The 16,650-nt window shown below is 44.8% G+C and overlaps 1 protein-coding gene across 3 annotated transcripts in view; it reads left to right on the forward strand.

Moving 5' to 3' along the window:
- Window positions 1-894: 894 nt before the first annotated feature.
- Window positions 895-16,650, forward strand: part of LOC147609736 (AMP deaminase-like) — a 68,575-nt gene continuing 52,819 nt past the window's right edge. For 2 of the 3 annotated variants that reach the window (XR_015264132.1, XM_086786706.1), the window contains exons 1-10: window positions 895-1,327; window positions 1,861-2,483; window positions 2,681-2,901; window positions 2,994-3,201; window positions 11,339-11,517; window positions 11,612-11,663; window positions 12,501-12,628; window positions 12,715-12,894; window positions 13,251-13,318; window positions 13,427-13,569. Coding sequence is in view for 1 of the 3 variants with exons in the window: in XM_086786706.1 (XP_086642832.1) it covers window positions 2,069-2,483; window positions 2,681-2,901; window positions 2,994-3,201; window positions 11,339-11,517; window positions 11,612-11,663; window positions 12,501-12,628; window positions 12,715-12,894; window positions 13,251-13,318; window positions 13,427-13,569 (1,594 nt within the window). In the remaining 2 variants the exon portion in view is untranslated. Of the gene's footprint in view, window positions 1,328-1,821; window positions 2,484-2,680; window positions 2,902-2,993; window positions 3,202-11,338; window positions 11,518-11,611; window positions 11,664-12,500; window positions 12,629-12,714; window positions 12,895-13,250; window positions 13,319-13,426; window positions 13,570-16,650 lie in introns of all 3 variants that reach the window. The other variant, XR_015264133.1, reaches the window with a different exon arrangement.

Consider the following 16,650-nt stretch of genomic DNA (forward strand, 5'->3'; position numbering starts at 1 on the left):
AAACACTCTAATACATTTCAATACTCAAAAAGTGACTAAAGCCGCTTTCATTTACTATTACATTGTTATATATCTGTAGTATGCAATATGCATCTCTCTCTCCCCTTTATACAAGGGGGGAGAGGGCACATTTTTTAAAACACTCTAATACATTGTGATATTATAATTATAATTATAATTATAATTCAAAATTAAGATTAAAGAGGAGGAGAGCACTAAGAGACTCTTCACCTACTCCACTTCATCAAAGAGGGCCATACCTCAAAAAAGTTAAAAAGTTAACAAACCTTATTTAGTATGTTCCCATCTTCTCTCTCTTCCCCACCTCTCCCCCTCACTTAGGTTTTAGTGCACCTTTGTAAACGGCAACACTATGTCATGCTTTACATTTTTGGCTTACGGTGCATTGAAAAAAAAGATGGGCATCCATTATTTTCTTATCTCCCCCCCCCCCCCCTCTCTCTCTCTCTCTCTCTCTCTACTACTCAACAAAAGCAACCCCGTTTGATAAAGAGGTTGGCTTGCCTTTGTAGAAGGTAGGTGAGAGTGACAGTTCTTTTTGGGCCGTTTTTTTTATAAAGACATCACTAAGAGATCATCCATTATGCCAATGGAATAACTCAAAAAAGCTCAAAATTATGAAATCTCATTTAGGATGTTCACATCTTCTCTCTCTTCCCCACCTCGCCCTTATTTTTCTTCTTCACTCCCACCTTTTTCTTCTTGTTCTCTCTCTCTCTCTCTTCTTCTTCTTTTTGCCATGCCTCAACAAAAGATAGGACTAAGTGGTCTCTCTCTCCCTCAAGATAGGACTAAGTGGTCTCTCTCTCTCTCTCTCTCTCTCTCTCTTCCTCTCCCTGCTTCTCAATAAAAGCAAGGTAATCAACCTTATAATTTTTTTCCTCTTGTTTGCTTAGGGGAATGCTAGAAAAATAGCTGAAAAAGTCTCTCTCCCTGTCTTTGTCTCCCCCCTTTAGAGAAGGCATGTGCTTGGAATGTTATCCGAGGCTTGACAAGTGGCAGGTTTGGGAGAGGAAAAATTACACGTGGCAGGTTTGGGAGAGGAAGAATTACACTTCACGAGAGGAAAAAAGAGCTTTGGCATGGGAGAGTTTATATTGGGTGTCTAGCCGGAGGAGAAGGCACGTGCTTTGAATATTTTTAAAAACACTCTAATACATTGTAATATTATAATTATAATTATAAATTCAAAATTGAGAGAGAGACTCTTCACCTACTCCACTTGAGCTTGGCTCTCTTCCAACATCAAAGAAGGCAATACCTCGCGTGCCTTGCTTCTTCCGCCATCTTGCTTCTCAGCAGCAACGTAATATTTATTTGCTTATTTTCTTAATTTTCCCTCCGTTTTCTACCATCCCGTGCTTGATTTTTTTGTTAGAGGCTCTTCTGTTGAGATGTTTGCTTGCTTGTTGGGATTGTACTGCAGTTGTAGAAGAAAGAATAGAGACTTTGTAAGTGAAATAAGAATACAATCCATGTTTCTCTGTGTGTGTGTGTGTGTGTGTGTGTGTGTGTGTGTGTGTGTGTACATATGTGCGTGCGTGAGTGGGCGAGCGTGTGGCAAGCTTATGGCAATGATATATGCATGCATATATACATACTGTTAATCCAATTCTTTCCATGCATACACGTGTGTGCGTGTTGTGTGTTTTCAAGCTTATGGGTTTCCCCACAATGATATATGCAGTATATATACATACTTTTGATCCAGTTCTCCCCATGCATACATGTATGTGTTCTTTGTATAAGCAAAGTAGAAGATAGCACAATTTGAATGCTTGTTTGTGGCACTATGATCAGGAAAAGCCTCTAAATCATGCAACCTTGTTGTTTCTCCAGTTTCTTTCATGAAAATGCTGCCCATCTTCTCAAAGTGGTTGATGCCACGATCATGCCACCGATATAATCTGGAACTGTGATTTGAAGCACGCCATCGGCAACTAGGTGCATATCGGCACTCTAAAGAAAATCAGTTAACATTGCATTGGGATTAGAGTGTTTGAGGAGACCATATCCAAAGCATATTTGAGCTAGTCGATCAAAGGCCATGGATCTTTCCTCAAAGTTGGATTCTTGGCTCTCATTGGCGGCAGCAGCTTTTATCAGCGCAACCGTTGTTGCCATTTCTGCTTTTTGGCTTCACAAGCGGGCCATAGATCAGCTTCTGGACCATAACCATGCAAACAAAGACAATGGCTCTGCAGCTGATGACACAAGATGCCATCTTGGTCCTTCCAAAGCTTCGCATCGGCGGGTTCGAAGTCGTTCGTCTAGCAGAGACAGGAGCTCAGCATCTGTTCACGAGGTTTCATTACAGACAAAAGATGGTCGGAAGCCGCAGCATGCCTCCAAGTGGCCAGAGCAAGATCATAGCATGAATTCTAAACCCAATTCACAGTTGCCCTTTGGTGCACTAAGCTCTATCCCACCAGGGCTTCCTAGAGTTCAAACACAAAGAGAAGGTACTGTTGTCATTGAAAGCCCTGCTTGCTTTTTTGCTTGTTGAAAATTGTGTTGTGAGGCTTCACAACTTGAAAGAAGTTCTCTATTTACTGTCCCATGAACACTTGTAAGCCATCTAGTTAGACATTGCATTGAGATTTCCAAGGGAAGGTTGGACTAGGAAAGCCCCCTTTTAATGGCTTGAAAATCCTTACAGCTGTCAACAACCATCTGAGTCCAACCAGAAGGTTGGGCCCCCTATCAAATGCTGTCATGAGGCCCAATACGCCCAAATCTCCAGTCGGTGGGAGTGCATTTGACTGTGTGGAAAGTTGGGATGAGGAAGACATTGTGAATGACCAGGATGAGCAGGCCTTTGGATACGATGAAGTGAATGGTGCAGACTCTCTTGCATTGGATGCAGCAATGCTAAACAAGGTATGCACTTGCAGAGAAGACGTTTTGGGGTTATTGAATTGCTATGCTGTTTGCTCTTTATTGTCATGTTTAGAATCATGAATTTTGGGCAGGAAGATGGCATGAAACCTTCAGTAACTTCTGCGGTGTCAGTTGCTCATCATGTGAATGGGACTGGAGAACGGACAGAAAATATTAGTAGATCTCATAGCATACCCGGAGATCTCCATGGTATTCATGCGCCCGACCCAGTGGCTGCTGATATCCTCAGGAAAGAACCGGAGCAAGAGACTTTTGTACGCCTTCAAATTGCACCAATTGGTACATTTAGATTTTCTCTCTCACCGCCATGTCATCAAATGTTTCTCTGGACATTACTATTCTTTTTTTGCACCTGTTGAAAACTCTCCTTATGGACTTCACAGTGGAAATCCCTTGTGTGAAATGTGTAACTACCTGCATTCTCTTGCATGCTCACACCACCATCAACTACAAACTTAACAAAAGTAATGTTGCTGATAGATACAAGCAAAAGATAATGTTGCTGAAAGAAAGAAAGAAAATGTTGCTGATAGAAAGAAGCAAGAAATGAACCTCTATTCACCATGGGACATATAAAAGCAACCATGGACTGCTGATGAAGGACTCATCCTTTGCTGGTCCCGTGTTGCTTCTGGTCTGCTGATAACAGCGTATCCAATGACCTGTTCACTTGGTGCTGAAGACTGAACTCTTCAATCATCATTACAGCCTTCCTGCAAGCACCTCTAGGTCTGTTGGTCTATTGCTGGCATCACAGGCTATCCAAAAAATATCTTCAAGTTACTAGGAGTCTTTACTGGGTCTGATTTGGCGGGTGTGGAATCATGTGAAAACATGTCTGAGTTTGGGAACAATTCAAGCATCGACAAGCACCACCACCTGTTGGTCCTTAACTCGATAAACTCTTGAAGAACTTCAGACTTGTGAAATTTTATTTTCTTTTGAGGGATTGTTCTCCTGCTGAGTTAAACTACCGAAGAAACACTAGTGTCATTGCCTGACCTCTCGACCTACTGACTCTCCATCAGGTTGGCGAGCTGCTTCTTCAGTATATTGTTGGCAGCACAAGACGTGCTCCTGAGTGTTCTACATTCATTTCTTGCCAATGTTTGTCTGATTTAAGGGACCTTATTGGCCAATATAAGCTGCCAATGAGGGTCAGATGAAAGTTTTCAGTGCTGGATCTGCAAAGTCAAAGTCATATGCAGCAGTTGAAGTGCTTGGATCAGCAAGAAGGTAGCCCCAATGTGTAGATCGCAGCCATGCATGAGTATTGGGACACGAGAAACCTTTTGTTAATGCATGTAGCATTAGTGCTAGCATGGTAAGAGCCAGGATTCGAGTCTAGATGTTACATACACCTTATACATAAGCCTTTTAATGATAGAGAGTAGGTTTGAAAAGATATGCAAGGACACAATATTAGGTCCCAACTAACCCTCTCAAGGGCCTCCACCGCTGTCCTGTATATTTTCTTGAAAGAGAATGTGGTACAAAGACTTCCTTGCTGTCCACTGGACTGTACTTGACTGAGACCTTTGGGTAGTGACTTGGACCTGATTTGGGACTTGTTGCATGCGCGAAACCCTTGCTTACTTTATCCTCACCCTAAGCTTGATTAAGAACAATGATGCAAACTTTAATAATGATTAGAGAGAAAGAAAGAAAAAAGAAAGAAAGTTATATTAACGTCCACGGGAGGCCGAATCCGACCTATGGGACAGATCAGATACATCCATTTACATTCCACTCTGGGTATCGATGCCAAAGAGGCATAAAATTGAAAAAAAATAACTCAAAATGAACTCTTAAGACTCTTAAGAGTTTAAATTACAATGGGTTCTATTGCATCTAGTTCGAAATTGAGGTTCAAAATAAAAATAGCTATATTTCATCCATGGATGGATTTGCTCTTGAGGGGGGTGGGGTACGGAATTCTGTAATGATTGCTTGTCCTCCTCTGTATATTGCCCATTTGCCATTCTTTCTATGTATAATATGGTACAAAAAGATGATGATGTGTGTACAACTTTGAGGCCTTTGGCTTGACCAAAAGGTTGACTCTAGACCTTCTAACTACCTATGACCTGATCTGAAAGGGAGATTAGATGATATGGACAAATGAGAGCTTGGCTATTTATAGGGGGAAGAGGAAAATTCGTAATTGAGTTGGTTTTGCCTTTTCAGCCCACAAAACGTCGTCCAAAAAGTCATCTTTTGTGTCCAAATTGTGCTGAAAGGTGTTCCATATATGGGTGCAGGAGCCTATTGGGTTGCAAAATCAGCTCTAAATCTGCCCCTAAATCTCTCCTAAAATGTTGCCCATAGTTGTGCATGTGACTTCCTCTCCTGCTAAACTTGATGACGGGTTGGAAACTGTCATCCTTCCTTCCTCGACTACTGCTTTTGACTTTGACTTGATGTTGATTGTGTGAACACTTTGCCACTTCTTAGATTCCACTCCAAGTTTGATTGAAGAACTGGGCGTCTGTTCCACTTTGTCCCTGTGCCCGCAATCCCTTTCCCTTAACCTAGCTATGGTCTCGTGTCGAGAATGATCATGCCTATTGCTTTGCCTGAAGAACTGATATGAGAGTTAATTGGTATCCTTCTTTGAGTACATACTCCTAGAGAATGCTTCCTCTGGCTTTGCTTGCTGCATACCACATCATAATGCTACCTTTGTTGTATTCTGCTATGGATTCCCTGCACATTCTTGGGACAACTTAGAGGGCTGAGCCTAAATGCTCTGATACCAATGTTGCATGCACGTAAGTCTTGCTTGCTTGATCCTCAGCCTTAAGCTTGATTAAGAACAATGATGCAAACTGTAATGATGATTATCCAGGCATAGAAGAGAGAGAGAGAGAGAGAGAGACGAGTTGTGTGTTCGACATATTATATGGTACAAAAAGATGATGATGTTTGTACAACTTCTAAGGCCTTTGGCCCAACCAAAAGGTTGACGTTAGACCTTCTATTGATTGCCTATGACATGATCCCAAAGGGGGATTAGATGATACGTATAAATGAGAGCTTGGCTATTTATAGGGAGAAGAGGAGTCGGTTTTGCCTTTTCAGCCCACAAAACTTCGTCCAAAAAGGCATCTTTTGTTTCCAAATTGTGCCAAAAAGGTGTCTCATTTATGGGTGTATGTCTTTTGCACTTCGAGAGCCTATTGGGCTGCAAAATCGACTCTAAATCTGCCCCTAAATCTCCCCAAAAATGTTGCCGAATCCAGGACTAATGAGGTTATCCATGTACACGGCTGTGCATGTGATAGGACTGGATTGGCCTCCCCTTGGCTGTGTGATAACTGTCCAACAGGCGCCCTGTAGAGCTGCCTTGGCTGGCCTGGGGGCATTTGTTTGGGCCTGTTTGGGCACCCCAAAGAGGCTGTTTGCCTCTGGAATCTGGCCTCCAACCTGGCTGCCTTGAATGCGACACACCTACAAGTATGTAGGGCACAACCGGACATTAGATAGCAGCTGACAGGTAGAGTCGAACAACACAGAGTACATGTGGCGGCGATGATGTGGCAGTCGGGTATAACTTCTTTCTTGTACATAATACAAAGCAATAGTTTAGGACTCTTGTGTGTGTTGTATGTGTGATTCTGTCGCACTCATCTTTCTATCTGTGGAAAAACCTAACACATGGCACAAGTGTTCTACAGTTGGTATTAGAGCTAGGGAACGTGCAAATTTCTTTTCTTTTCTTGCACCCATGTGCACTGATTGCTTGGATAGGGTAGAGCTCCCTAGATTCCAAGATATTTGGGTTCTCTTCATTGCACCTAGGTTAATTGGGTTATATTGAGCTTCCCTGCCCCACCAAACCCTTACCTCATCACATAGGGCTGAAATCCCTCACTTGCTCTTTGATCACTAGATATTTGTCATGGATTCACAACTTACTGATTTGCTTCTCAGCATGGAGGCATCCATGGATGCGCCGGTGGCTCAAATGGAGGCTATATCTTCCCGTCTTGACAGGATGGAGTAGGCACCTCAAGCACCTAGTATTTCAGATCTGGAATCTAGAAGGGCCCGTGCTTCAGAGCAAGTGTTGGACGATTCTGAGGATGAAGTGGCAAAACTTTATGGAGGAGTATTTTTCACTCCTTTGGATTCAGGCAAGGATATACTGGATGAGCTTCGCTCCCAATCCAGCAATCATCATTCTACACCCGTGCGTAGTCGACAGGAGAGACTGTCTTCGTGGAGTCCCTCTCCACTGATACTCCGGATAGTTCTCACTCATCTTCACCGGCTCGATGTTGGGGGACGATGTTGGGGGACTACTGGTTTGCCGAGTTCTTCCTCCATGCTTCGTGTTGAGATCAAGCCCAATTAATGAAGCTTCTGAAGCCTCCCAAGTTCAACGGGAAGATGCATGGAGAAGTCGTAACCAATTGGACCCGCAAGATGGCTGCCACGTTGGGAGCAGTAGGTGGTTCAGATATTTTTCAGCTCCATTTGGTGCATATGGCTTTGCGGGTGTTGCTCTCTTGTGGTGGGAAGACCACCTTAGGCATCACTCCGTGACTTGCTGGGATGACTGCTGCAAGGCGGTCTTGAAGTAGTTTATTCTCGTAGATTACCAACGTGAATTGAAGAAACAGCATTTTATGCAAAAACATGGCGAATTGATAACCGACTATCTTGCTTGTTTCGGAAGCTTTTGCTCATGCTTCCAAGGACCATCCGATGGTCGGTGCAGTTGAGCGATTTGTGGATGGTTTGAGACCATCTTTGCACGTAGACGTTTGTGCACATTGGCCCCGTGATCTTTCAAATGCAGTTTGCCTTGCTACAACCCTTGAGATGTGGGAGAGTTCCAAGTTTGGGAATCAACAACAGGGGCAATAGAAAGGAAAAGACATGGGTAGCTAGTCCAAGGCCAAGGATGACAAGGACAAGGCAAGTGGGGGAGCCTCAGTGACTCGCCTCACCTTTAAGGAGCGTCGCGCCAAGATGGCTATTGGACCGTGCTTTTATTGTGATTCCACCGAGCATATTGGTAGGGATGTCTGAAGAACACGAGGAAGTAGAAGAGTAAGGGCAAGGAGAAGTCCAAGGAGAAGGCCATTTCATCTTCCGTAACAATATCTATGCCACGGGTACCACCTACTCCCTCTCCCTCTCCCACTCCCACCAATACCACAATTTCTCTTAACTTGATCCGATCTGGGAGGATCTCAGTGGTCCTCGGCCGGTCCTCGGCCGGCATGATACAGTGATGTGTTGAGGGATGCTTCATGGCCATTCGGTGTCTAGACTCGTTGATGGAGGAGCTTGAGAGGACATCATGAGAGACCTTGTGGTTGAGCGGTTGAAGTTGTCTACGACGGTGGACACCAGTGGCGTAGTCCTAGACATTGCCATGAGAGGCAGGCGGAAGAAATCAAACCAGTTTTGGGTTACGGAGACCTTCGAGGATGCCTTGTTAGCTTTTGGAGAGTTTTCTGAATGTCGAACATTCAAGGTGGCATCTTTGGATCAGGTGGATATTATTCTAGGCCACCCTTGGTTGTATGATCATGCAGGAGTGGTCTAGCACTAGGTTGACTTTCCAGAATACTTGCGGTTGCTCCTTAGAGGTGGTTGGGGAGTCCTTATCGTCTACATAGGCCTTGTTGTAGTTATATCCGCCCTTCAAATAAAATGGGTAGTATGCAAGGGTGGTTATACATGTATGATATATGTCCGGGCTATTCAGCCAAATGCCTTGGAGGATTTGGCAGCAGATAAACAATGCATTTTGGACAAGCATGGACACTTGTTCAATGCCAAAGCCATCAGTTGTCGCGTGCAGCCCCACCATCCTGATTTGATTCATGGCACCGAGATCATCCAGGATAGGAGCATCCTAGATAACGTCTTCACCTTTTGGGAGGCGACCGCCACAACTTGGCTTCGCCAAGAGGACATGGCATTCTTCTCTTGGATTTCAAGAAAGCCTATGACAGAGTTTCTTGGGCTTTCTTGGAGAGCACTATGCTTCGGATGGGGTTCCCTGCTGGTTGGATTAGAGGAGTCTCAGCATTGTATTCCACTGCCCATAGCCAAGTCCTCATTCAAGAGGCTAGAGGGGAGAGGTTTCCGGATCAGTTTGTCAGGGATGCCCCCTTGCCCCTTTTCTCTTCCTCTTTGTGGCTGAGGTGACGAGCAGTTTTTTGTCCGTGTAGGTCACTGAACCTCAGGGCCTTCATCTTCCCATCAGGTCCTAGGAGGAGCTTCTTGACTCGGAGTTTGCAGATCACACAACAACATTCCTTTCCAGAGAGGAAGGGAATCTCGAGAGATTCGTGCTAGCCATTGAGCAATTTTGCATGGCTTTAGGTGCCATGATCAGCTAACACAAGTCGTGCGGTCTTTGGGTTGGATCCGCACCCACCTTGGCTTGGCGCCTAGTTGGGTATTTCCAGCAGCAATCGCGTCAGATGTTTGGGATGCCGTGTAGGGATTGATATCTTGCCAGAGCAGCAGCTTCTCCCCCTTCTTCTGAGCATTCGGAAGAAGCTCCTTTACTGGAGCATTGCCGGTCTCTCCCTCGCTGGCTGCGTGATTGTGGCCAATAAGGTGCTCATGGTGGCTATTATGTAGTACATTACTTCTTGTTGGGCATTCTCCTGGGCATGACTGGGCAGGTGCAACGTTTGATTAGGAACTTTCTATGGGCAGAGACAGATGGCAGACCTACGCGGGCCAAAGTTGGCCTGGAGGGTGACTATCCAGCCTTGTCCTCAGGGTGCCGATTCAGATCAGAGATCTGTTGGGCAAGCTGGTTGTGAGAGGCCTTCAGGTAGGGCCTAGGCGGAGAGCCTTGGAAGATTTTTCTTCTTGCACTTATGGAGCAGTAAGAGGCAGCCATCTATTGCCTTGTCGTCGACAGAGGCAAAGTACCGGGCTGCTTGTGAGATTGTGAGGTTGCAGAGGTTACTTGGCGAGATTGGGTTTCCACTGGAGGAACCCACGGTCATCCAGAGGCATTTTGTTCGTGAAAAGATTGTTGCTGATGACATCTTGCTAGAGTTCTGTTTGACGGAGGATAGTGCGGTGGACCTCTCCACGAAGTCTCTATCTCAGGCTATGCTCCGGCGGCACTCCAGCTCCTTGGGGTTGGTTCCACAGCCAGGAGCTGAGAGGGGTGTTAGAAGTCATCTCCTGTCTATACATATACACCAGGGCCTCTGTTGTGGGTGTGCCCGCCCGATTTAGGTGTTTTCTCATTTTTCCCCTCTCCATATTTTTCCCTATTTTTACCAGGTGTGGGAGGCTGTCCTGTGGCCCCTAGGCTCATCCAGATGCTGGCCGACTGCTCCTACTTCTCCCCAACTTGTCCTGTGTGTTGACCGACTGACAAAGTGCTGGCCGACTGGGGGTTGGAGCAGTTGTGGGCTTTCTGGCTGCTGTTGGCTGTCCTTCTACTGGCCGACTGCACATGTGGGGCCATATAAAATGGCCCCATGTCCCCCCACACATTGTATCTTGTTTTTTGGGATTTTCCTTGTGTATATAGAGCAGAGTTACACCTCTCTCTCTCTCTCTCTCTCTCTCTCTCTCTCTCTCCATTGCTGTATTTTTCTGCACTTGCTCTTGTGGTCTCAGATTTTGTCATCATCTCCGCTTCATATTCTGACAGTGCCCCCGATTACAGATGAGGAGAGACTCTGCCAGCCCTTGATTTAAAATCCCCTCTTCAGGTTACCTAGTGGCCACCCCCTAGGTGCTTGATCTCACATTTCTTGGCGGCCCCTGAGTACAGGTTCAGCTCAGTCTTTGGGAGAGTGGGCTAGCTTTAGGAGGCTCTCCCCAGAGACACAAGAAAGATGCCTCGTGGGGATCACAGGCAGAGACCAGATTACCCTCCACACGATTCAGCCATCCCCCCTGACTGGCACACCTCCCTTCATGATGCTACCGCCTCTCTGTGGCTCGGAGTCTTCACTCTCCAAGAGTAGGGTGTAGTTTGTGATTGTGCTGGATTGATTCATTGATCGATGACCTAGTGTTACCAAAATGGTTTCAAAAGTGAATCGAAACAGTTTCCAAAACGGCTGAAATAGAACGGTTTCAAAACTTGGTACCAAAACAGCAGCCAAAATGCTTGATGGGAAACACTTTCAATGAAATAAAAAATGGAGGTCAAAGCATTGTTCTTTCTCTCGAGGATCTCCAAACAGTCTTAGAAAAGGGGAGAAGTGCATCAGCTCTGGTACAAATTCTATCCTCCATTTGGTGTGATACAGCACACATCTTTTCAACTATCTAGAGCAGGATCAATGGCATATTTAGGTCACCAGAGGCTAAACAGGTTGCTTTGTGAGTATTTACAGTAACAACTCTTTCCTATCATTTTCTGCTACTGGGGCAGCCTAATATGCATTTGCCCTACTCCGGTCATTTGCAGACGCTCCATCTACAGAGGAAGAGGAGGTATGTAGAATGATGCAAGAATGTCTTGCACTGCGTCAAAAGTATGTTTTTAGAGAGAGATCTGCACCTTGGGAAAAAGAGGAGATAACAGATCCAAGTACTCCAAAGCCGAATCCAGATCCTTTCTACTACGAGCAAGAGCCAGCTTCAAAGGTGAATTTTTTCTGAAAGTTTCTGGCTTAGGTGATGACAGATGTTAATGTTTGGTGGTATTTCTCATAAAGTTTAAATTGGAATTTTCTGGCAGCACGTTTTCCAAATGGTAGACGGAGTCGTGCATGTCTATGCAAATGAAGAAGGTATGATTGTGTTTTTCCTTCTTCTGTCAAGCATGTTTGAAAGGGAAAAGTGTTGTCTTTTCAAAACGAATGTGCAAGGTTTCTAAGTAGAGAGGCAGAAGCTTTTTATGACCTTAGCCCAAGGTTGATTGAATTACCTATCCCTGTTCATTGTTTGAGGCTCACAGGCAGCCAGGATGCCCCCCTGCTGATGGGAGGGATGGGGAGCTGGATGTGCAAGATTGCCTGTCCATCCCTCGAGGGTGCCCGAGGGGCCCTCTGTTGACAGGGCAGAGCTGCAGAAAATTTTCCCTCACGTGAGAGGGCTGGGGCGTTGGGCGGGCAAGATTGTGAGTCCATCTCACTGGCAGCCAAGATTTTATGGTATCCATCCCTCAAAAGAAGGCCAAGATGACTCCCCCTGATGACAGAGGGATTCACACAGTGTTCCCCACCTGGAATGGGTGGGAGATGGATGCGCAAGATTGCCTGTACATGCCTTCAGGCCAGCCAAGATGGCCATCTCACTGATGGAGGTAGAGTTGCAAATCGTTCGTGGTCTGTGGACAGCGGGGAGTCAGATGGGCAAGATTACCCTTCTTTTACTCACAGCTGGCTAAGATGGACCCCTGCTGATTGGGCGGAGTGGCATAACATTCAGGGAGTTGCATCGGGCCAGCCTAAGAGATAAAGCTTTTTCATTTGCTGGGGCAAGCTTCCTCTGCGTAGTCTTTTTTATATGCTAATTTTCTTCTTGCATGGTACATGGACTCTGGAGGACAATTCATGCTGGTCAGAAGAGTGTGTTTTTGTTGTTGGAATTCAGGCATTATTAACCATGGAACATTGTATTTCCAGAGGAGCAAGAACTTTTTGCGGTTTTGGGTGCAACGGAATTTTTCACCGACGTGCACTGTATTTTGAAAATTATCTCACTTGGAAACGTTCGCACTCTTTGCCATCATCGCCTTTGTTTGCTAGAGCAGGTAAGGAAAAAATCTTCTGTGTTTGCTTGATTTCACATGTTAGGATCCAAAACTTTATAGATATTTTTATTGTTTTTCGGCAACAGAAGTTCAATCTTCACCTTATGGTCAATGCTGATCGTGAGTTTTTGGCTCAAAAAAGTGCTCCGCATCGGGATTTTTATAACGTCCGGAAAGTCGATACTCATGTACATCATTCCTCCTGCATGAACCAAAAACATCTTCTACGGTTTATCAAGTCTAAGCTGAGGAAGGAGCCAGATGAGGCAAGTTGGGATTTTTTTTTGGTAAAAGTAATCATTACTATTTTTCTTCTTTGTGTTTTGAGCTTTATAAGTTTTTTCTTATGCACCTCTTGAATGGATAAATGGTGTTAATGTGCATGGATTAAGGTGGTCAATTTGCGTAGATTAACATGATTAATGAGCATATATGCATGCATGCATGCATGCATATATTTTAATCCATGCATATCAACCACTTCAATCCATTAACAACATCAATCGATACATGCATTTAGCATGCATGTATGTATGTGTATCTTTATTTTATAACTGCATAGTTTAGCTTTGAAATTTGAAAGAACACTTCCGAATGCAAACTGGTGCTGTTGGTGATTCAGGTTGTAATTTTCCGAGATGGCAAGTATCTTACCCTCAGGGAGGTGTTTGAGAGTCTGGATTTAACTGGGTAAGAGGAGAGGCACGGGTATTATGATGCTAACAAACTTTTTTTTGTCTTGTTTCTCTGCTTTACCTTTTTTGTTCTAACACCTCTTTTTCCTACTATTGTTATCAGGTATGACCTGAATGTAGATCTATTAGATGTTCATGCTGATAAGAATACGTTCCATCGTTTTGACAAGTTCAACTTGAAGTATAATCCGTGTGGGCAAAGCAGGCTGAGAGAAATCTTCTTGAAGCAAGATAATTTGATCCAAGGTATAGGCAGCTCAACTTATGTATGAATTTATCAAAATTTGGAATTTTATCTGTTGCCATGATTCAACACAATAACAGGAAAAGACTGTCTCTTAGCCACAAATGTGGAAACGCCGTTTCGCTAGTTCCTGTTTGTGTTTCTGTTCCTGTCCCAATCCTAGTCCCCATCTCTGTTTCCTTTTCTGTTTTCGTTTCCTTTCCCATTTCCCCTTTTTCCTTTCCTGATCTCCTCTCAAGACATCCTCTGCTAATTTCCCTAGTTTCCTTATGATCTCCATCCAATTTATGATCCACACTGAGTTTCTCCTCCCCCGATTGTAAAGCTGAGAGAGGCACTCTACACTCTTTCAGAGACGAGCGTCGAGTGGCGAATGGTACAGAAGGAATACCAAGCTTTAACATGAAAGAAAAAAAGAAGTTTCAGAGTGAAAAGGAGTGGAAAGATGCTGTAGCTTTTGTGAAACAGGCAAGAAAAGTATGGGAAAATGTTAAATGGAAGCAAAAGGAAGTTATGGGTGATCTTACAGAAGAAATGTGACATATATCAAACAACTGTATACCCACCTGGATGCACCCCCCATGACAACACAAAAACACCTGCCAATCAGCTCGATAATAATCACTATGGAGGAAGTGGAGAAAGGCATTAAAAAACTAGTGAATGGAAAAGCAGCTGGCATTTGACACTGTCCCTTGAGACAACACGTAGGGTTGCCTTCAGATTTGAGAATAGCAGTTGCTCAGTTATATGAGAAGGTCATATTCCAACTTAAAACTAGATCAGGCTTATCAGTTGATATCAGAACCAGCCTCTTGAGTTTGTGCAGAGTTTCAAATATCTTGGCATTGATATCCCATGTAATCATTATTGGAACCAATGTGTGCAATGCTGTCTTGAGGCAGGATGGGCAAAATACTACCAGTTTGAGGATAATTGCAACAGAAAAGAAGCTATTAGACAGCCTTCATCATAAGTGGAAAACAACAGAAAAGTGCTTTAGTTTGAATATTATTGCGCACACACAAACTTGAGATATTGGCTCGTGTATGCTCCACCACAAGCAAAGGCTCAGCCTCACATTAGTTTTCCCATACCAGGAAAGGCCAGGAGAGCCATTGCTTTACTACGCACTAGATGCCACCCCCTCGGCATTGAGGTAGGTGCAGCGGGTCACTTGACAGAAAGTCGGCTATGTAGACAATGTTCTATGCATGCCATTGAGACGGAGGAACATTTCACGTTGACACTTGAAGTGCCTAGCTTATTCACACATTAGAAAGAAATAAAGAAAGAAAGATTTTATTAACGTCTTCTAAAGGCCAAAAAATGGCCTATGAGACAAAACCTGTGTACATCATCATCGTGTCTCAATGGACATCAAATGGATACAAAAGAAAAAAAAGTACAAAGTACTCTAAAATGTGGAGATAAATCACATATAGGGCTTTCGTTAACTATTGTGGAGTGGGTCGGAGGGAGGGGGGGTAAATACATCCAATAACTAGCTCCAACCGGTGCCAATGATTGGGTGTAGGATGTCATACATCGGGTTAGGGGCAAGATATCTCCCAATCTGTGCTAGATCAATTTGGGGTCTGTCCTCTCTGCTATGTCTCCTCAAGATCTCATCAATCTGTGTCTGGTGGAGATCTGGGGGGCGAGGGCCAGGTGGACGGGGGCGTCTCCTGGATCGTAGCTCTCTCGCTTGGGCTGATGTCACTCCTCTACTAGTAGATGTAGAGATAGTGCATCTCCGAGTGACCCGGGTTTGGACCGAAGGAGCTGTGGACCAGTGAGTGGCTGGAAGAAGGTAGTGATCCGTGTTTGAGATGTAGTATCCATGTGCTGTGGGAGATGCTGTAATAGCCGCTCTCTATGACGTCGTAACTCCATCAAAAATCCCCCCAAGCGGCTCTGATCATGAAATTGCATAACTCTGCTGAGTGGACCAAATCCCTCCCTGAAGAGACAGTGGTATCTCCCCCGAATCTCATAGTATACTAGGCAATGGCAAACATAATGCTCCTCTGTCTCCACCTCTATGTGGCACAATCTGCAGATATGTCTCCCTTGGGGCTCCTGTAGCTCTCCTTGCCTCTATCTCTAGAGTGTGTGAAGATACCCAAAGCTGCCAAATAGTAGTGCGCATGGCATGAGACATATATACATCCATGTACCCTGGTCTTTGCACAAACCCATCCTCTGTGAGCTGTAAGAAATGATCATGGTAGTGCTGCCTCTTCACATGAAGAGGTTGTGGAGGATCAATCCATGTATGACGTGTGTATAGCTGTATCAAATCCTGACGTATCAATCGGTTCCTCTCCACACGGGAGAGTCTCATGGTCGGATGGTCCTCATTGTACTGAAATGGAGGGAGCCTGTCCATACTCATCCCATGTAGTGAAAACCACTATAAAACCTCTGCATACCATGACTGTCGCCGCCCTGATGCTGCTACTCGCTCCTCTGATGACTCTAGGGCCTGACTCGGTAAGCTATCTGGGGGACATGTGCCTAACCCGCTGAATAAATGTCACTGTTTGAAAGAGTGCCTCCACTAGCGTGGGCGAAGATGCAAACTCTGCCAAAACTATCTCATGTGGCGTCGAGGTTTTACTATGAATCATCTGTGAGAACATAAGTATCTGTGGGCGCTCTAAACCTCGCCATCCGCTCGTTGATAGTCCTGGAGCCGAGATGGGGTATGCATACATCAAGGCTGGTGTGACCATGGTATCAAAAAGCCATCCCTTTGTACGGGGTTCTTGAAAATGCACTTGGTGACATTGCCTCTCAAGTAAAGCTAAAGCTGCATACCCTCTGGCTACCCCGTCCTAAACTGCCTGTCTCATGGAGAACCTCCCCGCCAGGCTAGTAAAGGTGACACCCAAATATAAATATGAAGTCACCACATCCACACGTCTGTCCTGGTATATGATGTGGGTGGTCTCTCACCCCTGCTTCGTGGTATCGAAAATCATAATGTCACGTGCATCCCGCACTTGGATGCCACGTAGACATATCTGTACAGAAGGTGCAAGACTTGGGATGGTAAACTGGTCCCATGTGAGCCCAGT

Source organism: Cibotium barometz, chromosome 50, assembly GCF_041138505.1.
Source record: "Cibotium barometz isolate CiBa-2024 chromosome 50, ASM4113850v1, whole genome shotgun sequence".
Lineage (NCBI taxonomy): Eukaryota > Viridiplantae > Streptophyta > Polypodiopsida > Cyatheales > Cibotiaceae > Cibotium > Cibotium barometz.